This window comes from Megascapheus bottae, chromosome 13 (genome assembly GCF_031878675.1).
Source record: "Megascapheus bottae isolate mThoBot1 chromosome 13, mThoBot2.hap1, whole genome shotgun sequence".
Taxonomy (NCBI): domain Eukaryota; kingdom Metazoa; phylum Chordata; class Mammalia; order Rodentia; family Geomyidae; genus Megascapheus; species Megascapheus bottae.
The window spans coordinates 8,840,119-8,866,768 of NC_143521.1; the positions used below are offsets into that span (position 1 = coordinate 8,840,119).

The following is a 26,650-nucleotide window of genomic DNA, read 5'->3' on the forward strand; positions in this document are numbered from 1 at the left end:
ATGAATTGTTCTCATAAACTGATTTGTGGAATGATCACCCTTCTGTACAACTACCTGAAGATCATATACATAAATATGTATGTATGAATATGTACTTGTTTTTATATTAGATTTTAAAATAGATTTTTATTATAATTAATAGAAGGGTTACATTATGTTCACCAGATAGAAGGTCCATTACCCCCATTTCCCTCCTCCAACCCCTCCCCTCATCTTGTTTTTCCCTCTTCTCTATCCTATTTCAAATAAACAAACATATATACAATATACCAGATAACAAGGTAAGATACTGTAACAATATGAGATAACCAAGGGACAACAAAAGAGATGAGAAATAACATAGTACATTAAGAACTAACAATGACACATTATATGGCTCTTGTTTCCATATTGAATATGTATTTGTGTATGCATAGTTGTATATACACATACATGTATACATATAGGTATATATATATGTATCTTTACCTGCATTTATTTTTAAGCCATTGAATGTGTTTTCCCAAAGTCAAGAGCTACAGAAATGTTATCTTTCCTATGAATTGTTACACTTTATGATATGAATTAGTTACCATTTGCCATGCATCGTGGTTTTGTTGTGTTTGCCATTATTTTCCCCCCTTTGGCTTTTGTGTTCAAGGCAGTAGATATTCATAACTTAAGTTTTCTGGTAAAACTGTCATCTTCCAGTCTTATTTATTTGACATTTGTTCTTAAAAGTGAATTTTATGTTTCCTATATGTTTTATGATGAGCTGTACATATCCTTTATGGAACCCTACAGGATATAAATAATAAACAAATGAGATTATAAGATTGCTTGCTCAAGTTTTTATTAAGGCAAGAACTGATCCAGGCTTGGTATAATGTTTGGCTACATTATTCAAAAACAACAAAGGACGATTAACTTCTAAAAGTTCTTTTCTAAATTTAATTTTATTGTTAAGGTGTGGGGTAGAGGGGCATAGGGTATATAGGGCAATGGGTATATTTCTTGTTGAACATCATTATCCTCTTTCTCACGTTTCTCCCATTCCCCACCCTGAGTTGTAAAGTTAATTTCCAACACAGTGTCTTGTAACGCTGTTGCATTGGTTCAAACTTTCTAAAAGTGTGTTCATCTTAGTTTTCTACTCAGAAGCTGACTAGCAATATCATAAAACAGTCACCCCCAAATGCAAATGAGGAGAAATATATATTATGTATGAAAAGATACAATCAAGTGTTTTGCTATTGCAGGATAAGATTAGTAACATGTAGCACCTTTCTATATAAGATTCCCTAGCAAAAGGTGAGCAGATGAATTGATGATGGTACCGATGGGTATTTATTGCTTTATGCCTTTTCTTATATATCTGTACAAAATGTAACCTTTTCAAAGAACAGATTATATTCAGATCACCTTTCTGACTACTAGAATGCCAACAGTAGTAAAGTCTCTTTGAAATTAAGCCTTAAGATTTTTTTTCTTGTCAGGTGGAAGAGGGGAGAAAATGCATTTGCATTGAATTGTTGGAAAGAAAATTCGATTACATAGTAAGTTGTTTGAATATGTCTAGTATTAAATGGAAGAATTAACTTAAAAATAATTTAGAGCAATCATAAACTATTCATGTCAGTCCAAAGAATCTCCAGAAGTTACCACTGTGATAGCTTATCATTTTTTCATATAATTTTTATTGTAATTAATAGAAAGGTTACATTATATTCACCAGATAGAAGGTGCATTATTATTGATTCCCTTTCTCATGTCTTGGTCCCCATTTCTCTTCCCTCATCCCTGCCCCTCATCTTGTTTTTCCCCCTTCCCTATCTTATTTCAAATAACCCAATAAGCAAATATACAATATATCAGATAACAAGGTAAAGTACTGTAACAATATCAGATAACCAAGGGACAGCAAAAGAGATGAGAGATAATATAGTACATTAAGGACAACAATCTCTCATTATATGGCTTTTGTTTCTATATCCTGGAGGTCCTTTCATTTAGCGTCATACTGTATGGCCTTATGTATCTAGATTTTGCTCTATTGTAAATCTCTGCTAGGAGAGCCCAAGGTTTCTACTGATTATGACAAATGAGGGAAACCATTGAGCCTAAGTTCCTTTGAGTCTGGCTTACTTCACTTAATATGATTTTTTTCTAAGTCTTTCCATTTCCTTACAAATGGGGCAATGTTGTTCTTTCTGACAGCTAGCTTATCATCTTTTAAAATAGAATATATCTTTCAAGTAGCTCTTAATCAGTATGTTTTGTTTTTTTCCTAGAAACGTTGTTTCCATTTTTTTTAGTATCTGTGAGTTTCATGTAGTCTCCCAAGGGTTTACTGCAAATTCAACGTCAGTAAGTAATGGAATGCGTATTTCCATGAGCTGAGAGAATTGGCCAGTAAACTGCATCTATGAGTAGGAAAGCATGTCTGGGGACTATGGAGGCTGAGCTTGCCAGAGAGGTACTAACACTGGTGGAAGCCATTTATTGCTTTTTACTACCACAGCCTTCGTGACTGCTTCTCGTTTTTGTCTCTTTCATTAGCCCTCTCTGAATTACTATTCTCTAAAAAGATGATTCCCAAAATGAAGCAGTTGTCAGAGATACAAATTATTGGCCCTTTCCCTAGATGTCAGGGACCAGAAGGCATCAAGGCTCAGAAATCTGTGGTGCTAGCCCCCAGGTAGTGCTAATCTATGTTAAAATTGAAGAATCTCAAGCCAAGCATCAAACAGCCCACACCGATAGTCCTGGCTGTGTAGCAGGCTGAGATTAGAGGATTATGGTTTGAAGCCAGCTGGGGAAGACAAATCCAAGAGACTCTTCCCTCCCTCCCTCCCTCCAATTAACCAGCAAAAAGCCAGAAGTGGAAGGATGGCTCAGGTTAAAAAGAGCCAGCTTTGAGTGAAGTCATGAGACCCTGAATTCAAGCCTGAGTATGGTCACAAAACAAAACCAAAACCAACAGCAAACAAAAGGATACAAACATCTTCATCAACTGTGTGTCTTAAATCCACTTGTTGGGTTCTATGCTTTTCAGCGTGGCATTGTCTTAGCTACTCTCTCCTTGGGTTCAGGTCACCCCAGTTATTTTACCTATGACCTATAATCAGGGAATACTAATGTATAATTCTAGAGAATTTATTTTCAACATTGACAATATTTTTTTCTTCAGTGTGCTTAATGGGATATTTTCTTTGGCAAATTTCACAGAAAAAAGTTTATCTTTGAACTTTATAGTCATGACAAGGAAGATTGTATGGAAGCCAAGTAATAAAATATTCTATATTAAGTCTGTTCTAAACTTTTTAACACTTAAATTTGGATTTGTGAGTTTGGGGGCACAGATGGGATGTGGGGGAAGTTCTTCAACATATCACACTTGCCATTGAGTTCTTGGTTATGCTACAAATCCGAGAACATTTTCAACCCTACTACCTCCATGCCTTATTGCTTAAATAACTAAAATAAACCACGAATCATCTGAGATATGTTCAAGAGTGTACTTTGTACTTTATTTTACTCAAACTTTAGTTTGAAAGTATGTATAAAGAACATACTTGAGTTTGTGGGTATGCGTATATGTGACTGTTTCTGTCTGTGTGCTTACATTTGAAGTCACAAACTGTAATGATGCTTTTATTCTCATTGTGAAAAATTTTATGGGATAGAGATAAATGATCATCAAGTAAATAAATTTGAGAAAAGTTTTCTGCAAGTTTCATTTATGTGGCTTTTATTACTTCTTAAATTTTTTTTTTTGTCAGTAGCAGGGATTTAACTCAGCCTGGGTGTTGTCTCTGAGCTCTTTTGCTCAAGGCTAGTGCTCTACTACCACTTTGAGCTTCAGTTCCATTATGGGTTTTTGTGTGCTAATTGGAGATAACAGTATTGCAGGGACTTTTCTGCCGAGGCTGGCTTCTAACTGCAGTCCTCAGGTCCAGCCTCCTGAGTAGCTATGATTACAGGCATGAGCCACTGGTGCCTGGCTATTGTTTCCATTTTTGAGTGAAAATTTTCTTTATTGGTGGATATGCTCTACCATATTTTATAGTTCTGGGGTTGAATTCACTATTCACTATTCACTATTGAGCTATACACCCAACCTTGCAATGATTTTAAGTGTTATACCAAACTGTCTCCAAGTCCTGTATCATATCTCTATTATATAGAGAATTCTGTTTTAGGAATATATCAGAAAAAGTAAAAACTGCTAGATATTTCTTAGGAATGTGAACAATTGCTGAGGACAAAATTAAAATTATTTACTGTATTATACATAATACACGGTCAATTGTTGATTTGTGAAAACACAAAACCTTTGTTGTTTCTTGAATCTGGGACAGATGAAAAACTTGAATCTAAGGTGTAGTGTTGAACCAGTTGTCCCTTGAACTGTGGTTTGTGTGCAGAAGTATGGGTTCCTCCTTATTATACCTTGTTTGACATTCTGGAATTTAGCAGAGCTGCTACGAATGCATTGAAGCAGATGAAAAACACCACGGCTGCTGCATAATTAATTTTTCACTCTTCAATATCTCAGGTGACCCTGCACCACCATTAGGCAATTAGTCTTTAGGCTTTCACTTCCACTTCACGCGTGGCTCTCACAATGTATTGAAATACATAAGACAGGGATTGTTGGCCGCTGTTTCTAGAGTTCTTAACTTGGTAGATGTGAGACAGGGGTGAATGAATATCTGCACCTCTAACAAGTTTCCAAGGATGAATACTGCTATTCCAGTGCAGTGGTTTTGAGAACAGATTCAAGCATCATCATAGGCCCTGGGGAATCCAAAGATTATAGTCCAAGTAATTCTGATTAGAAGATCAGACACTGAGAAAGATGACATGGAACCACTTGTAGATTTTCATATTTTACCACCATTGCTCCAATGGTCCCTATTATTATTATTATTTGTGTAATAAAATAAAACAGAAGAGCATACATGGATAAATAATAGTCATGGGTAATGTCATCAATAATAGATGAACTTTTCTTAAAGATTAACAAAAAATTCAGCCGTGAGATATTTAAATGAAAATGTGCCATGCACTAGTTTAGAAGAACATGAATTTGGACTAAAAGTTTCCAATGCCTAATGAGGGTAGTTTTTGGTATGAATAAGAAAAAAAAGTCATCACTATTAAGTTCAAGTTATTAGGATCAAATAATAGGAAATATGTATTAGTTTGTGTTCTCTGGTTTCCAAGAAGGCTGTTGATACAATCTTTTGTTCATTATATGATTGCTAACTACCTTCTCATTTACTTGAGTCCTTCAAGATCAAGAACAGTCCTTGAAACCAGTCCAAGCTTATATTAAGTAATTTCAATACTGAAAAACTTCTTTGACTTTTAAGCTCTTATTTCTTCAGGTACACTTGAATAAGTCAATACGTACTTTTGTCTTTTTTTTTTTTTTTAATCAGTCATGGGGCTTGAACTCTGGGCCTGGGTGCTGTCCCTGTGTGCTTGAGCTCTTTAGCTCAAAGCTATTACTCTACCATGTGAGCCACAGTACCACTTCTGTTTTTTTTTTTTCTGGTGGTTAATTGGAGATAAGAATGTCACGGACTGTGCCCCCCCCCCAGCCTTGAACCATGATCCTCAGATCTCAGCCTCCTGAGTAGCAAGGATTACAGGCATAAGCCACTGGTACCTGACTATATTTTTGCTCTCTGTCAACTGTCTCACCTAGATGTTAGATGGTTCAATATTAAAAAGATAATAGTTAAAACAACAGACTTCTCTGCATTTCTTATCAGTCCCGTAGACCTGTTTCATGTTTTGTTGTTGTTTTGAACAGGGATTCCATAAACAATTGGATGTGTCATATATTGCCAAACATTACAACATGAGCAAAAGCAAAGTGGACAACCAGTTCTACAGTGTGGAAGTTGGAGACTCAACCTTCACAGTTCTCAAGCGCTACCAGAACCTGAAGCCAATTGGCTCTGGGGCTCAGGGAATAGTTTGGTAAGTGGAATGGGTCTCAGTTATACATTGAAAGAAAACGTGCCATGTGTATGTGCTAGATGCAGTCCACAAGCAAAAAGAAAATCCCACAGCAAGAAACCCAAGTAAAGAAATAGGAAGGAAAGTACATTGTATCAAATAGAAATACAATTAGGAGCATTATTTGCTATTATTTCTCATTTTGTAACAATATGTACAATTTGGCTTGTGTCACATTTTTTAGTGACCCCCCAAACAGAAGTACAATATACAACTATAAAGAAATCAAAAGAACTAGAAGTTGTCAGCTATTGTTAATATATCTAGAAGTTTTTATTTGTATAGTTTACAGCAAGAAAGGAAGATAGGTTTTAAAATTGCAACAAACAAATGCCCCTACATTGTCCAGAGGGGAAAGTGAAGTGTCAGAGAGCCTTGCAACTTTTAAAGTTCAACTGTTAAAATTAACTTACATATTTACAAGTCATATTTAAAAATGAATAATGTTTTTAAAAGGAAAGATCCTATATTCCCTATTAATCATCCTTTATCATATTTTTGAATGCTAATTGGATTCATGAAAAATCTACATCTGACTCAAAACACTGCAAAAATGATTGTAGAAGTAATGATAAATTTTAATTGACATGTCTAACATGATAACTAAATGCATTTAATAAGAACTTGCAGCATAATGATTTTCGATTTTTTTATATTTATTTAGTTATTTAGTTGGTCATGGGGCTTGAACTCTTGGCCTGGGCATTGTTGCTGAGCTCTTCAGCTGAAGGCTAGCACTCTACCACTTGCATTATAATGCCACTTTCAGTTTTCTGGTGGTTAACTAGGGATAAGAGTCTCATGGACTTTCGTGGTGGGGCTGGCTTTGAACCTTGATCCTCAGATCTCAGCCTCCTGAGTAGCTAGGATTACAGGTGTGAGTCACCAGCGCCCAGCATGATTTTCAGTCTTTTTGACGGCTTACAGTGATAAGTAAAAATGTAGAGCATATAGTCTATGACCTTAAATATATATTTAAATTTAGATATATATTTATTTATAATGGATATTTATTATTTTATTGCATTTGTTACATAATCAGTTGCTATAGTTTCTACAGAGTGCGTTGGAGACAAAATAAACATGTAAAATATGTTTAGACTCCTTTTTCTACTTTTAAAACTATTCAATATTTGAAACTTTATTTGTGTTATCTTTAATTGTACAAAGGGGCAACCATTCAACATAACAGTTTATAAAAGTATAATGCATCTTGATTGATGTCATGTTTTCCCTCATTCTCTCTGATCCCTCCCAGCCCAATGCAGTATTATCTTATGGTAGCAATGGATAGTTTAATTATTTCTAAAATCTTCATTGTTTTACTTTGTAAAACTATTGGGAAGTTTGATTTACTTAATTTTGTCAGTTGGGGTATGTTCTGCGTTAATGTTTAGCTGACATGAATACAAACACTGCCAGGGTACTTTTAAAATTATGATTCTGTAATCTTATTTAACAAATATAACAAGGCTTTTGTTGGGATTCACCTAATAAATCCATCCATCTTCCTACTGTCAAATAGTAGTTGTGCAATGAAGAAGATGAAATATTTTAATGAATTTTAACCATGGACCAAATAATTTATTAGAATGATATCGAAATAGAAACAAAAGTAGACATTTATATTTTCAATATTTATATGTGTATTGGTTAGCTATCTAGCTATCTAGCTATTTTTTTTTCTAGTCCTGGGCTTGGGCTCAGGGACTGAGCACTGTCCTTGAGTTTTCTACCACTTGAGACAGCACCACTTCAGGCTATTTACTACGTATGTGGTACCAAAGAATCAAACTCGGGTCTTTGTGCATGTGAGGCAAGCACTCTACCACTAGGCCAAACTCCAGGCCCTTATTTATTTATTTATTTATTTATTTATTTATTTTTCTAGTATTTTATAAAAGAGTGAAAGTATTTTCATGGAGCTGTATGAAGAATAAGCATTATCATAAAGAAGCTTAATCCCTATTCTTCAGTATATTTGAATGCTTTTTTAAATGGAAAAGGAACTTTATAAATATGATGAATATTAAGGGACATATAGGCTCACACCTATAATTTTAGCTATTAGGGAAGCTGAGACTGAGATTTGAAGAATCACAGTTTGAAGCAAGTCTGATCAGGAAAGTCTGCACAACTCTATCAACAATAACCAATCAAAAAAATAGGACAAAGGGCCGGGAGTGTGGCCTAGTGATAGAGTGCTTGCCTAGCATGCATGAAGACCTGGGTTCGATTCCTTGATACCACGTATATAGAAAAAAAAAAAGAGCTGGAAGTGGTGCTGTGGCTCTAGTGGTAGAGCATTAGCTTTGAGAAAGCCCAAGGATAGTGTCCAGGCCCTGAATTCAAGCCCCAGCCCTGGCAAAAAAGAAAAAAGAAAAGAAAAGAAAAGAAAAGAAAAGCAGGACAGGGCTATGCCTCAAGTGATGCAGTGCCAGTCTAGTAAGTTCAAGGCCCTGTATTCAAACCACAGTAACACAACAACAAAAATATTAAGATCCTTATAATAGAGAGTCTCCTAGAATACCCCGGTGGAACAAATATAATGATTTAAATCCTGAAGAGAGGGAAAAAATGCTAGGAGATGGGCTCTAGAGATGAAGAAGAGACTTGAAATATGAGAGATTAGCCTTGTGGTCGGCTTGGGCAGTGAAACTTAGGGACTTGAACTAAGGAATGTGGTTCACTTACTGGAACTCATGGTGAATTGATGGGCACCGAGGAAGTAGAGGAGTTGAAATTTGCCAACAACCTGAATAAAAGAAAACATTCTCCTCTGGCACCTCCATTAAAGAGTCAAGCTTTCTAACATCTTGATTATAGTCCAGTGAAACCCATGTAGAGTTTCTGATCTACAGAAATGTAAGAGTCTATAGTTGTGTTGTTGAAGCAGGTGTTTGTGATGATTTGCTATGTTAATAAGCATGGTATACTATAGATTCTAACGTAAGATAGCTGCTGTAAGCCTAAATTTATGAAGAAATGGAGGCAACAAATTATTACCTACTTTTCTTTAATGGAAAAAATTATAGAATATAATTTAATGATATAATTATAGAACACAATTTAATAATATAATTATACAGTATATTTGCAGTTCAGATGTTCAAATACTTTATAGGAGGTTTTCACTGTACTTGTAATAAAGTCACCATCACTTAAAATGAGGACTTCTAGTGAAAGAAACTTTATAGATCTTTTGGTGACTCGAAAATAGATCCAGACAGGCAATAGTGGCTCATGCTTATAATTCTAGTTCATCTGGAAGCTGAGATCTGAGAATCATGGTTCAAAACCAACCAGGGCAGGAAAGTTCAGCAGACTCTTATCTCCAATAAACTAACAAAAAAGCTGGAAATAGAGATGTGGCTCAAGTGGTAGAGTGCTAACCTTGAGCAAAAAATAGTCAGGACAGTGCCATGACCAGAAAAAAAAACAACAAAAAAGATCCAAAGTAAGGGTTTTATAGAAGGTATTAATAGATTGCCTAAAAAAGACTCAAAAAGTTTTACTTACATTGCTGTGCTTTGCTTTATAGATATCTGTGAACTTTTTTTTAATATGATGGAAAGAATCCTTGGTCTAAGTTATAGTAAGTGAAATAGTGGTTAAGAATTTAAAGCTCCCTAAGTAAGATTTTTAAGCCCATTTTAGTACAAATATATCAGTAAATTTGTCCGAAAGTAAAGAAAAATCCAACTGAATTCCAAAATGTTAGCCTTGCAGTTGGCTAATTTATTAGTCCTTTTGCCTCTACTCGAACAAAATAAAGGAAGCAGAACAGGGCCTTTCTGGTCAGCACTTGACTGTCTGTAGAGATAGGGCAACTAGAGCACAATCCTGATCATAAACTTGTTGTCCATTCTCAACCTTGGCCTTGAGAATTTTTTTTTTGGATTTATAACTTAGATCTAAAATGTACTACTTCTTTTGCAGATCTGTTCTTGCATTGACTTGTCTTTTCTACTCTCTGACTCTTAATTTGCTTTTTTTCCCCATATTTTTTATTGTAATTAATAGAAGGGTTACATTATATTTATTTTCACCAGATAGAAGGTGCATTACTTCATATACATTGATACCCTTTCTCATGTCTTGGTCCCCATTTCCTTTCCCTCACACCCGCCCCTCATCTTGTTTTCCCCCCTCCCCTATCTGATTTCAAATAACCAAATATGCATATATCCAATACATCAGATAAAAAAGGTGAAATACTATAACAATATGAGATAACCAAGGAACAGCAAAAGAGATGAGAGATAACATAGTACATTATGAACAACAATCACTCATTATATGGCTTTTGTTTCTGTATCCTGGAGGTCCTTTCATTTAGCTTCATATTTATGGCTTTATGTATCTAGGTTTTGTTCTATTGTAAATCTCTGCTAGGAGAGCTCAAGGTTTTTACTGATTATGACAAACGAGGGAAACCATTGGGCCTATGTTCCTTTGAGTCTGGCTTATTTCACTTAATATGATTTTTTCTAAGTCTTTCCATTTCCTAACAAATGGGGGGATGTTGTTCTTTGACAGCAGCATAGAATTTCTTTGTGTATAAATACCACATCTTGTTGATCCACTCATCAACCAAGGGGCATCTGGGTTGGTTCTATATCTTTGCTATGGCAAATAGTGCTGCAATGAACATCATTGTGCTAGTGGCTTTAGTATGTCCTTGATTCTGGATGATTGGGTAAATGGCAAGTAGTGGAATTGCTGGGTCATAGGGAGCTCTATGTTTAGTTTTTTGAGGAACTGCCATACTGCTTTCCATAGTGGTTGAACGAGTTTGCACTCCCACCAACAGTGTAGCAGTGATTCTTCCTGGCCACATCCTCACCAGCATCTGTTGTTATTAGATTTCTTGATCATGGCCATGGAGATGGAACCTTAGAGTTGTTTTGATTTGCATTTCTTTTATGGCATTTCTTCATGTGTCTATAGGCCTTTCTTGTTTCTTTTTCAGAGAAGACTCTCTTTAAGTCTTTGGCCCATCTTTTAATGGGATGGTTGTTTCTTTGGAGGTTAGTTTTGGAGTGATTGAATTTTTTGAGCTGTTGATATATTTTAGATATGAGGCCTTTGTCTGTTGTATGGTTAGTGAAGATCTTCTCCCACTCTGAAAGCTTTCTAGTTAATTTGCTAGCTATGTCCTTTGCCATACAAAAGTTCTGCAGTTTAATGCAGTCCCACTTATCCAGACTTTCTCTGATTTGTTGTGTTTCTTGGTCCTTATTAAGAAAGTTTTGACCTATGCCAAGGAGACCTAGTGTATCTCCTATTCTTTCTTGTAAAGTTTCCAGTGTATCTGCTTTTACCTTGAGGTTTTTGATCCATTTGGAGTTAATTCTGGTGCAGGGTGACAAAGAAGGATCCAGCTTTAGTTTTCTGCAGGTGCTTAACCAGTTATGCCAGCACCATTTGTTGAAGAGGCTGTCATTCTTCCATTCTATTTTTTGGCTCCCTTACCAAAGATTAGGTGGCCATAGGTCTGGGGGTTAATATCTGCGTCCTCAGTTCTATTCCATTGGTCTTCAGGCCTGCTCTTATTACAGTACCAAGCTGTTTTGGTCACTATAGCTCTGTAATAGCGTCTAAAGTGTGGTTCTTAATTTGCTTTCTATTTTTTTCTGTCAACAGTGAGTTTTACCTCTTTCATGCCAAACATATGTCATCATGATATGATCCTGAAATTCACAGACCTTTCCCATGTTCATGCCATCACTTGGGCCAGGATAGTTTCATGAATTTATGATGGGACAGTCTGAGATGAGGTGTTTTTTGTTTTTTTTTGCCAGTCCTGGGCCTTCAACTCAAGGCCTGAGCACAGTCCTTGGGCTTTCTCACTTGAGCCACAGCACCATTTCCAGCTTTTTCTATGTATGTGGTACCCAGGAATCAAACCTGGGTATTCTTGCATGCTAGCATTCTACCACTAGGCCAAACTCCCGGTCCCTGAGATGGGTTTAAAGAGCAGGTGCAGGAGCCAGTTGAACAAATCAGTTTGGAACTTTTTTTTTTTTTTCAGTTGAGGAGAGTGGCTTGTTAGTGATATTTTTCTTAAATAGTGGACACAATCTTGAATATTGTGACTTTTTGGAATTAGAAAGTGCATTCATCAAATGTGGTAGCTGGTATATTGTATATATGTTTATTTGTTTACTTGAAAAAGGGAAGGTAAGGGAAAAACAAGATGAGTGGTATGTGGTTAGGGGAGGGAAAGTGGGAGAAAAACATGGGAACAATGTTCAAGAAGTAATGTACTCCCTACCTGATGAATATAACTGTAACCCCTCTATACATCACCCCGACAATAAAAAAAATGAAAGTGGAATCATCGGGCATGTATAGAGATAAACTAAACTAAAACAGATTGCATATTTTATTTGCTTACTATTTTTAAGAGCAGAAATAGAAATTGAAGGAAGTAATATTGAAAGGTAAAATGTATTTGATTTGACTATAAAAATTTGTTTGTATGTGTGTGTGCCTTTTATGCATAATTATTGGTATACTAATATGTCTGTCACACAATTATCAGACTTCTCTCTTCTTTTGCTTGGGGGAAGTTACTTTAAATTAGATATTGGGCTTTTACAATTTCTTTTCCCTTTTTAAATTGTTTTACTGCTAATTTAATGTAAGAAGGTAATATTAAAATGACTGTAAAAACCATTAATTACTACTACTATTATTTGTTCTACAAAATTCATCATGGATGATAGAATAAAAGTGTTAGTTTTGAGAACCACTAAGTATAAGCTAATATGAAATGTTTTAGAACAAATGAAAAATCTTCTTCTGAGGGAGAAAACAAAAGATTATCTGTTAAAGTAGAAACAAGAATTATTCTGTTTCATTATGTGAGCTAAAAAGTCCAAGATAGCTCTGTGGGTTGAGAATGGAGAAGTGCAAGTCGAGATTTAATAACAGGTTCAGGAGCCATTTCAGAACATTGTTTTTCAGTTGAGGAGAGGGGCATCAGTGATTTTTTTTCTGCTACCAATTTCTAGAAGCAAAATGAATCTACAGTAGCAGCTTCATGGTCTTTTCGTACTGTCCTTCTCCTTCTTACCAAGCCATTGAATAATTGTACTTTCTCATGTCTTTCTCTAGATATGAGTCAGATTAATAGCAATGGCAATGAAAATCAATAAGTTCAGCTGAGAAGACGTGCCACGGATGGTCTGCTCATTAAGGAATAGACTGGATCCCATAGCTGTATATGATAGGAAGTAAAATAAGATCTTCTCCTTAGTGGTATTATACATAATCCAATCTTGCAAGCTGATGCTTAGCAGGGATATTTATAGCAAAGATGTAAGCTTAATACAGATCAAAGCATATAATTAAGATGGCTTGTTATAAAAATTTGGTGCCTTGAAAATTAAATATTCAGAAATAGGATGATATATTAACTAAGTCTTTCTTCCTAATTAGAGTTAGAGAATGACATTTAATCAAAGTTGATATAACTACTATTATAAAATGCTCCTGGGATTATTCCTTGGAATTATTTTAAATAAAATATATGCATATAAATCAAATATATAACCTACATATATAAGATATATGTAGGTCTCATATATAAATATTTCTCAGATATCACTATGTCCAACTCTTCATTGAGACAGGTTCTCATAAATTTTTTTGTCTAGGTAGGCCTAGAAACATAATACGTAATCTCAGCCTCTCAATTAGTCATTAGCCACTGGTGTTTAGCAACATTTTTCTTTTTATGTTTTATTCCTCACTGTCCCAATAACTAATCCTTTCTATTATCTTGGCACATAGGTACAAAGATGTATTTGTTTAAGTCTTATTGGTTTCCATGTAGGATTTTAAATGATAAAGAAAACAGAGGTGATTTATTGTGTATCTACCATGTAAGAGACTCTGAGGAGAGATGGTTGTTATGTTTTTCAGCATAAAGTCTCTAAAGATAGTGTGATGTTGAAATAAAAACTGCTCCTCAAGTTACTCTTGTGCTAAGACTTGAAGGGAGAAAAGGTGTTTTGAAGATTGTTTGGGTTTATGATTTTTAAATTGCAGAGTATAGTTTGTGCCTTTGCCTTCACCCTCATGGAGAACAAGTAGGTAGAATTTTTACAGATTTCTGTAAATTTCAGTGCTGATATACAGCTTAGCTACTCAGGAGACTGAAGTCTAAGGAGCATAATTAAAAGCCAGTCTGGGCAGAAGAGTCCTTGGGATTCTTATCTCAAATTTACTACTGAAAAGCAAGAAGTAGAGTTGTGGCCCAAGGGGTAGAGCACCAGCCTTGAGTCAAAAGCCAAGAAAAAGCATGAAACCCTGAGCCCTGAATTTAATTTAAACCTCAGTACACACACACACACACACACACACACACCAAACAAATAATTGATTTTCTATTCAACAATACCAATGATGATAATCAATTTTCAGTGTTTCTAAATCTTAGTCTACCATCTGTAAAATGGATAATGTCACCTCATACAACCCCACAGAGTAAAAAGAAATCTAGATATATAAAAACGTTCAATAAAATCAGAAATTCATGACCTTTAGCAGATTCAAGGATGATAGACATATGTTATAGTTTTCTAAAAATGAATTATTACAAGAGACCAGCCCATGAAGCCTGGGCCATTCTTCATATAATCATTACATTAGGAATAAGAGATTATTGTAAAATGAGCTTGCTAATACTCTATCATAGAGTCTGATGTTAATTAATTGAGCCTTTCCCCTGTTTTTGAACTAGGTCTTCCATTGACCAACACCAGTTATACTATGTGTTTAAAATGTTAGGGTTTTGGGGTTTTTTTTGCCAGTCTTTGGGCTTGAACTCAGGGCCTGAGCATTGTCCTTGGGCTTTCTCCAGGCTAGAGCTCTATCACTTAACCACAGCATCACTTTCAGCTTTTTCTGTGTATGTATGTGATACCGAGGAATCAAACCTGGGTCTTCGTGCATGCGAGGCAAGCACTCTACCACTAGGCCAAACTCCTGGCTCCTAAATGTTCATTTTAAAAGTTGCAGCACAGCTACATAGACCCAGCTAGTCATCTTTAAGCACCAACTTCTGGATGGTAGTATGATATGGTTACAGTGCAGGCAGATAAAGCCTGAGATGGATAAAATCATCCAGAGGTTCTTCCAAACAATAGATTTCTTGAATGACACAAAAGAGACTTGATCAGTGGGCCCCAAGTGATTTTTTTAATTTCTACTTCTGAAAAGATTACTCAAGCTGCTGTGGCATATTTCTCTCCTTAGTGTTTGTAAATGAGCCATTAACCTAAATGATACAGCTGCAATCACACATTTCCATCTAGCCCTTGACCATCAGCATCTGGAATGTCAGCACACTCTGCATTCCTCCTGTTTCCTATTCACTGTGTGATCACTAATTGCAAGCCTACTTGAAGTCAGAGACTGAACTTTAAATATCCTCTTCCCACAAAAGGGAGTGGAAATGGGAGAGGCGTAGCAGCATAGCCAGACTTCCAATACTTACGTATCATATCTTTGATTGATGGATAGGATGTGTAATTGTCTTTACAGAGAAAATGAGGCACTTGGGGAAATAATGGGTAGAAGCTTGATGGCAATAAAAGCTTATAAAGAAAAAAAAACAAATATTGAATATCCTGATTTTTGTGCTAACCATAAAGTACATGAGTTGATATGTGGGAATATATAATTGTAAGTGTGGTAAATGATAATTATGGGGGATGGTAAGATATCTTAAATTTTATATTTTGCTGTGGGACATTTATTCTAAATCCTGTCACTATAAGTTAATTTATATCCCTGGAGTAAAAACAAACAGCAAGAATTTTCAGCCTAACAGGAAATTTTGGTAGAAGTGGAAAATGATCATTTATATTTCCATAAATAATTATTTAGTTACAGATAATTAGCTTAGTAAATAGCTAATTTCTTGGTGAAAATGCTAATTTCTCTATCAGAAGAAGTAATTAATAAATATATTATTTTAATTTTTAGTTTCTATTTCAGTCTCAAGGACGAATTAGTTGATGCTGATTCTTATTTCTTTTTGAATCTGCTTTCTAGGCTATCAAAAATATTTCTATTTCCAAAATATATCAGTATATATTTCCTGTAGTATTTTGGGGGGGACATAAGTCTATCTTATTGTTCTGTTAACATGTGTTCATGATTATGATGAAAAACCATATATAACCTGAATAGACATCTAAAATCTTAATTCAGTGCAGTTTGGAAAAGCTAATGTTCTTCCACCAGCAGAGACACTTTCATCAGCTGAATTAAATTATGCTGATAGCAGATGGTAATTATGATTCCATCTACTGCTTGCACTTGTTCGTTCCATCTGCAGATAAGGTGGATGGAATGTTTTTGTTTTTCAGTTTTTAAAAGAGCATGCATGTGTTATAAATAATTGTATCGGAAGATATCAACAAGTAGAGGAGCTTTTTCCTAAAGCCCAACAGGATGCTCCTCCTTCCCCCTCCTAGGAAGGCAGACCTCTGACCTATGATAGCAGGACATTCTGTTTATAGAGCCGGAGCTGTCTTGCCAATCGGGAATTTGAATGTGAGAGCAGAGAACAAAGAAAGACATCTTTTCCTTTGGAAGACAGAGTGACAGCCCTATCATTCCCTTTGTGCGCTCTCTACTTTCAGATTCATATTCTCTCCTGCAATGGCATTTAAATTTATTTAAAATATTTGACCCTGTCAAGTGATTTTCACTTTACCTGTCACAAATGATGAATCCAGCATCGAATCATTCATTTTAAGCCTCTTTGTACCATGGGAAGTTTAAAATCACCATCTGTAAGCATGCTTTACTCACGTCATTTGACATGGGGTTTCTTTCAGTTAATAGCACATACCTCAGAGTTCTCTTAGCTTTTCTCTCTCCTCATTTGTTCTTTCGCTTTTTTATTTTTCTCAGTGTGGTTTCCACAAATTTTAATATTGAAAAAATATTTTTAAATAAGAAGATTCTACTCTGAATCTAAAGACATACAACACCAAATATATTTTTAAACTTTTTTTTTCTTCCTTTGGTTGAGCAAGAACAGCATACGTTATGTGAGGATTGTGTTAACTCCAGCCTCCTCCTGCTCCCCTTTCCTTCCCAGTTCATCAATGGTCCCTGGTATGTGGTTATTTGACCCAGAGTAGCTTTCTTTTCTAATTCACACACCCATGCCCAGTGGGTGAGTACCTGATACTGAGTAACCAATTTGCCTAGCAACAACAAAAAGCACGGAAAACAACTAGTTTAGAGAAGCCCTACTAGACCTTGTATATTAAATCACTCCCTGCTATGGGGATTTAAGGCAATGATGGCATGGAGAGAATCAAAGAACAGAAGAAATCTAGAAGTCAAATTGCTTTCTCATCAACACCATCTCTCTCTTTTTTTTTTTTTTTGCCAGTCCTGGGCTTGAGCTCAGGGCCTGAGCACTGTCCTTGGACTTTCTCAAGGCTAGAGCTCTACCACTTGCGCCTCAGCACCACTTCCGGCTTTTTTCTATGTATGTGGTACTGAGGAATTGAACCTGGGTCTTCATGCATGCTAGGCAAGCACTTTAACCACTAGGCCAAACTCCCAGCCCCACCATCTCTCTTTTTAAGGAAGCTTCCCCCACCCCCTACATCTTATAGACATTGGTTTTTCAGGCTCTGCCCTCTGAGACTATCCTGTCTACTGAATTCTTTCTTATCTAAGCTTGGGACCATGAGTATTTCTCCTCTTCTTGTTGCCTGCAGCTCTACTTTCCAAACCTTTATCCAAATTGCTCCACTTGGCTGTCTTTTCTACTGAGCCAGCTGGCAAAATCATATAATCATGCTGATTTTCTTCATTACAGCCTTATGAGTTTCATCCTCAGCTGGGCTCTGGATCCTGCTTAGGGACCCTTTTACTTAGTGGCCTCCTCAGCTTCCTAGCTCATTTCCCAGGGTGGCTGTTACAACCTTTTTACAACTTTCTTCCCCCTTCGTGCCCGCTTTCAATACCATCTTTGTGTTACCTCCTACGATTTGCAGAAAAACAGATGGCTGCAAGCAATTGAAGTGTCAACTTTCCTTTCCTCCTCCTCTATATCATCTGCAGCTTTCCCAGTCCAGTGAGTTCCTCCAAAAGGAACAGCCACAGGCAGACTGCCTACCAGTCTCTGTGATTCTGTTTTCTCCCCAGGAGGTATAACAGTTTTTCTTTGTATCCAGTCTACTAAATCTTTTTCCCCCAAAATCCTGAGTAGGCCTTTCTATAAATTCTCAGCTTACACACACACACACACACACACACACACACACACACACACCAAACAACCCTTTATTTAGCAGTGCCTGACTCTAAACTACTCAAGCCATTGCTTGCTCCATTATCAAGCTTTTGATAGAACAGTGTCCCCACATAGTCTCATCTGTATCACAGTCTCAGATGATCACCATTAGATATTAACCATTTAGTTCTTGACATTCACCTTCCCTTTAGTTTTAAGCCGATAATTAGAATTATCCCTCAGCATACTGAGGGACTGAATGGGCGAGGCTTGCTTGAGGGTGAGCTGGAGAAAGAGCAAGAAACAGTTTTATTGAGTTGTTCAGGTTCTAAAATGGTTCGCACTGAATTTGGGTCATGGCCCTGATCCTAATAGGTTGGTTAAATAAAGTACTGAGTTTTATGGTCAATATTCAGAAAGCCCGTAAAGAAACAGACAACAGCAACAAGGCAGTCTAAAATGTAGAACCACACCTGGCAGCAGTGATTCTCACCTGTAATCCCACTGAGGGCTGAAATCTGAGGATCATGGTCGGGAAAGACCATGAGACTCTTAGCTCCAGTTAACCACCAGAAAACAAGAACTTGAGCTGTGGGTTCAAGTGGTAGAGCAGTAGCTTTGAGTGATAAAGGACAGGGACAGAGCTCAGGCCCTGAGTTCAAGCCCTGCAACTGACAGAAGAAAAAAAAAATAACAACCCAAAATAAGAAAATGTAGAGCCAACAAAACATCCTAATTGTAAACATTATTTTTAAATCTGAATGAGACTTGGAAGCAAATGTCAAGAATCAGTCCCAAGCTTGATCAGATGGGAAGAAATTGGAGGACAGTGGAATGAATCTGGGGCACGTATTGTAATGGGTGTGTGGTAGTAATAGAAATTGAGTTGGAGAATCTGAGTTGATAAGAATCCGAGTTGAGGTATATATATATGTATATATATATATTTAAGATGTTTGATTTAAAAATTGTTACTTTTCCTTGGCCTTCTCATCTCTGCCCATTTTTTAATGCCTGATTTCTCCATATCAGTCTGGTTATACTTAGTTCTAAGCACTTAGTGCTGGCATTCATCTCTCTACTTTTGCCCTTCATGTTATCTCACAGGTATGATTTGATGATCTTCTTTCCAAACTTGCTATTCACCATCCATTTCTTCTTGTGGAACCTCTGTTCCTTGGACCGGCATAATTAGAAATTACATACTCATGGCTATCTCCTTTTTCTGACAGGATCAGCTAATAATTTAATCTGCAGGACAGTCATCCTAGACCGTTAACCACTGCCCCCCCTTTCCTCCCTTGATCCATTTTCCACATCATTTCAGAGAATAATTGCTTGAAAATAAGCTTGAACTTTTTTTCTAATGCTAATCATTATTCAGAAATGTGCTAGCCACTTTTATGCTTCTGGTATTTTTAAATTAATAGATAATAATTGTAAATGTCAGTGGATTCCATAGGATACTTCATACATATACATAGCAATTGCTGATTACTTCAGACATTCTTCTGTGCCAGCACTCCTTGTATTCTTCCCATGCCTTTTTAGTTTTTTTTTTAATTTTCAGATTGACTATTTTGAATTTTATGTATGAGAGAATGTACACAGCTTTGTCTTCCTATGTCTGACCTGTTTAATTTACCATGATTTTCCTCATATTTTGCTGCAAACCACAGGATTTCATTCTCTTTAATGGCTGAGTAATACTTTGTATATTTCTGTATCACTTTACTTCATTCACTTATTTGTTGTGAATCATCTTTGCTGATTCCTTATCTTAGCTGTTGTGAACAGTACCACACAAACAGAAAATATTCAGGTGTCTCTTATACACTGACTTACTTTTCTTTGGCTTTTAGCTAGGAGTAGAACAGCTGGCATTACTCTTTTAGATCTTTGAGAATATCCTAAGAATGTCTGATTTACCTTCAGACAATCAAAAAAAGTATTCCTTTTTTTCTTAATCTTCTTCTCCTTCTCTTCCTCTCCTCTTCCATTTTCTTTTTCTTCTCCTCCTCCTCTTCCTCCTCCTCTTCCTCCTCCTCTTCCTCTACTTTCTCCTCCTCCTTCTTCCTCTTCTTCCTCCTCTTCTACTTTCTCCTCCTCCTTCTTCCTCTTCCTCCTCTTCCTTTTTCTACCATCAGATACAATTTCATCATTTCTATTATCCTTACCTCACTTTTCTATCTACTCCTCAGCAAAAGTCATTGCTTTCTCTCCTGTACTGACATCATATCTCTTTTTACCATGTTTTTTATTTTACTGCTATTTAGTATATGCCTGGTGCTAGATGAGGTATACCGAAGACAAAAATCATAATTAATCTGTATGGCCATAGTATTTCAGAAGGTGCCTAATGGACACAGATTTCCTATCAAATCCTCCAACATAATTCCTTATTTGGATATGTGTATGTGTATGACTGTATGACATCCTAATTTCAGGAGTAACGCAGCAAATAAAAATGCATTTAAAATCTAGAATCAGGTCTATGAAATAAGTAGTATTGTATAGAAGTGTTAATGCAGCTAGTAGAATAATTTACTATTTTTCCTTTGGCCAATCTAAAGAGAGAGCTAGTCATAAACAAATTGATTTTTAAAGTCATTTATCAAAAACTATAACAATATAAATTTGATCTGATAAGACTAGCACAGATGGCCAATTCTAAAAAAATTATTCAAAAGAATATTTCCAAGACTTCACAGAAATTAAACAATTTCTCCTATAATTTTATGTCATATAAAATAGAAAACATAATGATTATAATGAATATTCCTGACAGTTTGCATATATTAGCTCATGCCACAAGGTCAGAAGCACATGTGAATGAGTATGGTACCGCCAGTTATTATTGGAACACATCTATTAGTGCTTTGCATGTGAGGAAAATTATTGGACTTTGAAGTGTATACCTAGGTTTCACAAATAAAATGCAAATAATGGCACTTATCTATATTCATTGTTCCTGAATCTGGAATAAAAAAGTTACCCAAAAATGTAAGCTCATTGCTATGGTAGCTCATAAATTCATTTTCATTAGATGAATATATGAGTTAATGATTTATGTTAGTTGTAATATGTCATAGATATAAAGTTGAATACAAAATATCCAATTTTGTGTGTAGTTTATGTATAGTCATGTATCTTATATATACTGTATCCAACTTTATATCCCTTGATCTATACACTACATCTCTTGACTACTCAATAGGTCAGAGGTTCTGTTGTGTGATCCAGAAGTGGGTATATAAACATGTATGCCATTGTGTCTCTTTGAACACTTCACTGTATTTCAATTTTTCTTTTTGCTAGTCCTGGGCCTTGAACTTAGGGCCTGGGCATTATCCTTGAGCTTTCTTAAGGCTAGCACTCTACCACTTGAGCCACAGCACTACTTCCAGCTTTTCCTGCATATGTAATACTGAGGAATTGAACCCAGAGCTTCATGCATGCTAGGCAAGCACTCTACCACTAGGCCACTCTCCTGGTTCCTGTATTTCAGGTTTTTTTTTTTTTTTTTTACATAAGTCAGAGTGATTCTGGCTGCTTTACAGTATATATCATCTCCTTAAATACTTCTGACAGCTACTATTTAACTCTTATTTTGTCATCAATTATTAGTCTTATAATCTCTCCTTTCATTGCTTCATTATCTTTTATGCTTTAAGCTCCTCAAGACTGTCAGTCTTCCAATTGTATGTCAATACTTAGCACAATTCATGACACAGAGCCAGCACTTTTCCAAATACTGCCATTTCACTGGCTCTTCTTTGTTTCTTATTCACTCTCAGCTCTACTAAAGTCTGTTTCTCTATACACAACTTTACCTAAATTACTTGCTAAGTAATCATCAAACTAAAAGGCAAATTAACTAGTTCTCTCTATTCTCTGTCTTATTTGGTTTGACACAATGTCACTTATCACTACATCTTGTTAATAGCTCCTTGTTGAGGCTTAACTCTGAACTTTTCAGCTTTATCTTCCAAATTCTTAGATGGGTTCCTTTACTGTAAATTGGTATTGCCAAGGAAAGTTCTTGGGTGTTAAGAACTTGCAAACTTAAAGATAAATAAAGATTTGTACACTTTATGATCTGATAAGATTAAACAGCACAGTCCTGGGACTTGAACTCAGGGCCTGGGTAGGGTCCCTGAGTTTTTGGTCTCAAGGGTAGTATTTTATCATTTGAGCTATAGCTCCTCTTAGGCATTTTTTGGTCATTAATTGAAGGTAAGATTCCAATTGAAGGTAAAGGTTTCATGATAGGTTGGTCATAAGGAAGACATAATAAAGAAAAATGTTTCACCTTATGCCAGGAAGTGAAAGAGAGGAAGAGAAGTAGACCAAAGTCTCATTGTCCCTTTGAATGCATATATATGCATTTATTTTATTCTTTGCATATAAATCAAAGTAATTCCGTTAAAAATATCAGAAAATAGTATCTTGGTATCTCTTCTAAGAAATATGCCTAGCTACAAATACATTTATTAATGATTTAGTTTAGAATACAATAATAGCACAAATAATATAATTGAAATCAATGTAATATTTTCATCTATAGTCTCTAAACAGTTTGGTATTTGATTAATATTTCCATTGGCTATCCACAAACTTTTAAGTGAACTTTAGTTTTTATTCAATATATGTAGATTTTCCATTCGAAACATAAGAATTGAATTTCCATCATTAGAAAACTGAAAGTATATGCATAATAACATAATAAAAAACTGTTGGCTCTTTTTTGTTATATTTTTGTTTCTTTTTATTGCTTTTCATTTCCATGTTTATTTGGTTCTGTTCCATGCAGTTTGATAAATCTTTATTTAGAACCTAATATGTTCCAGATGCTGTGTCTGCAGTTGTGATTACGAGCAAAATCTATCTGTGACTGTCTCACAAAATGTTGACCTCATAGATGCAGTTATAGATATAGGTATCAGAAAGGATATATACTCAGATTTGAGACATAAGAATTACTTGAACATTTCTCCCTTCCATTCAAATGTGAACTGGTTCTTATGCCTCTGGTTCACATAGAAACAGCAATCTTCATAGAGTGTTTTTATGCACATAGTCGAATCCAGAGAGGCACATTTCAGTTTAAGAGATGAGGCAAAAATTCGAGTGAAGAACAAATGGTTTCTTTATAATGATATAACTAGGTGTTTAATATTTCTTTTCTGTCCTTACCTTTTGTTCTGAACTTAAACCTAATCTACCTACAGAGATCTGAGAGATATATTGTCTGCTAATTTTGTATATTTATCTAAAATTAGGAAGTTTCAGGTAACTACAAGTGAGGAAGAGATGAATGTGGGTAGACCACTAATCTCTGAAAAAGAAGTTAAGTTTCTGGGTCTAATTGATACCCAATAAGTCTTTTTCTTTTCTTTTCTTTTTTTTTTTTTTTTTTGGTTAGCTATGATGCTTGAACTCTGGGCCTGGACATTGTCCCTGAGCTCTTCAACTCAAGGCTACTGCCCCACCCCTTGAACCACAGCGCCACTTCCAGTTTTCCAGTGGTTAATTGGAGATGAGTCTCACGGACTTTAGTACCCGGGTGGCTTTGAACTGCGATCCTCAGATTTCAGCCTCCTGAGTAGTTAGGATTACAGGCTTGAACCACTGCACCTGGTTCCCAATATGTCTTTTGCATCGACTTTGATTTTGACTGTGGGCCTTGCTTTTAGTTAGTGTGGGTTTTTTTAGTTCATGGTCTTTCCAAATCGTGTATTTGTCAAGTATATTATATGGATTAAGGCCAAGGTATTCTTATGAATGATGCATTGAAAGGTCAGTTATAGAAGAAGTTAGTGTCTTAGACTGATGCTATCTCTTATCTATCATGTTGTTTTCCAAAGACCTATTACAAGGGCTGGAGGTACTAAAAATAAAGTCATTTATTTGAATGAATAAGTGATGAGTAAGTCTTTTGGAAGGTACAAAGATGACTATGGGTTTTATCTGCTTTGGAACTTAAAATGTTTATTTCCAGAATTCTCTCCCTGATTACTCTTTGACTTACAAAATCTTTAATTTTCTTTATTGAAAGAACATCAGCAATATAGAAACATTAAGATACTTTTATGAACAAGCATAATTATTTATATAACACAAACTTCCAGACTCAGTAAATAACATTTCTTTTTAATGGAATGAGTATGTTGTGATAATGACTCTGACTTGCTTTTTAAAAATTATTTATTACTGAGGCTGGGAGTTTGGCCTAGTGGAGCAGTGCTTGTCTAGCATGCACTAAGACCCAGGTTCCATTCCTTGGTACCACATTCATAGAAAAATCCAGAAGTGGTGCTGTGGCTCAAGTGGTGGAGCTCTAGCCTTGAGAAAGCCCAAGGACAGTGCTCAGGCCCTGAGTTCAAGGCCCAGGACTGGCAAAAAATGTTTACTGCTTATTTTATTTTTGTTTAACTCTATACATCATAATTTTGGGGGAAAAGAAAGAAACAAGAGTAGGGCTTTTTTCCAAACTCTGAGTGTTTTCCAATTATTACGATTCATTTGCATTTCTCTTATCTTCTGTCTTATGATAACAATTTAAAAAACTTGATGACAAATATATTTAATATATGAAACTTTAACATTATAGAGTAAAATTAAAGCAAAAATCATCTAACTACCTATTGAAAAGAGAAGAAAGCTACATTTGTAAGCTCAGCTACTCAAGATGCTGAGGTAGAGGATCATGGTTCAAAGACAGACTAAGAAACAAAATCAGTGAGACTCTCATCTCCAGTTAACCAGAAAAAAAGCCAGAAGGGAACTGTGGCTCATGGCTCATGTGGTAGAGCACTAGCCTTGAAGAATAAAGCTCAGGAACAGCACCCAGGTCTTGAATTTAAGCCCCAGGATTGGCGCGCGCGCGCGCACACACACACACACACACACACACACACACACACACACACACACACACATACAAATCTCTAAAATCATTCATTAAAATCATCTCTTCCTATTTCCAATGTTCTCTTGGGCATTTTGGTTCCAGGTATATAAAAGTAAAATTGTCAGTGTTACCGTAAACAAATCAAACTCTACCAAAACCAGAGATAGTAATGGTATTTACAAGGTGCTATTCTCTGTGCTAGATAGTCATTATATGTATTTTACAGATATATTCTCAATCCTTAGCTTACCCCTAAGTTCGTATCATCTGACATTAGGAAGGGCTTTTTTTTTTTTTTAAATCCTGTGGTCTTACTCTAATGTGTATGTGCTCTCCTGAACACTGTTCACCAGTCTCCCATTCTTGAGTACCCTTTTTTCCAAGTAGTTGTAGAATTATGTATGTATCCTCAATCTTTGCTTTGAGTCAGAAATTCAATACTTACTTTACTTAAATATACACCACATAGATTGGGGAATTTATTTTTTAACATAGGGTATGCTGAGACTCCAGTGAGCCTTGCTCTCCTTCCTGTATAATTAAGGAGGTTTAGCTCAGTGAATGTATTGTGATGTAAAATTATCAGGATGGTTGGATGTGGTGCCTGCCTTGTAGGCTATGTGGGCTGGTTCATCTGCTAGATTATTATCTCATGTTCTTCATGGGACAAACAGGTTCATAATTTTCATCAAATTATCTTTTGTATTAATCTTGATAAAGATAATGATAGTGATAGTAATATGTTTTTGTATTTTGGGGGTGAATGATGCATTTTTCATAAGAAGATCTTATAACTTTTTTCAAGTGAGAGATGCAGATTGAGTATGCCTTGTAAAATTTGGCATCTTTGAGTTCTTCAGAACATGGATAAGACTTTATAGAACCTAACCACAAAAAAAGTTGAGTAACTTTAGACAACCCAATTGTTTTCCTTAAGCCCAACTTTCCTCAGATACAAATAAATGAAATTATTAGTTTAAAGACTAATTAAAAATTTAGTCTTTGTGTATAGACCATCTTCTATTGACAGAAATGTACAGTATTTTGTGAAGTATTGATTTTGCATCTGGTAAAATATAGAGCTTAGTAGTCTGCAGCCAAGGTCTCCGTAAGTGTGTGTTTGTATATTCCTGTCTCTCTCTCTCCCTCTCTGTAAACTGCAGCCATTTAGAACCAGAATATGTGCATACATTTCCTATAATTGAGTAATGAGGGGATATAGAACTATTGCCTCTAATATATATATTATGTAATATAATTTATATGTAAATATATTTTATATATTAGTGATACTAGGATTTGAATTCAGAGCCTTGAACTTACTGGATGGTTACTTTATTCCTTGAGCCACACCTCAATCTCCCAAAGGTAATGTTTTTCCATTTTCCTGACTTCTGTTACTTTGAAAATCTGAGACTTCTGAAAAATATTGGTTTAAACAGTGAGCA

The 26,650-nt window shown here is 35.7% G+C and overlaps 1 protein-coding gene across 5 annotated transcripts in view; it reads left to right on the top strand.

Annotated features, from left to right (window-relative positions):
- The window catches only part of Mapk10 (mitogen-activated protein kinase 10), a 300,242-nt gene that overhangs the window by 163,392 nt on the left and 110,200 nt on the right, over nt 1–26,650 (top strand). For 3 of the 5 annotated variants that reach the window (XM_090343267.1, XM_090343269.1, XM_090343271.1), the window contains exons 4-5: nt 1,476–1,535; nt 5,804–5,973. In XM_090343267.1, coding sequence (XP_090199393.1) covers nt 1,476–1,535; nt 5,804–5,973 — 230 coding nt within the window. The remainder of the gene's footprint in view (nt 1–1,475; nt 1,536–5,803; nt 5,974–26,650) is intronic. The other 2 variants (XM_090343268.1, XM_090343270.1) reach the window with 1 other exon arrangement.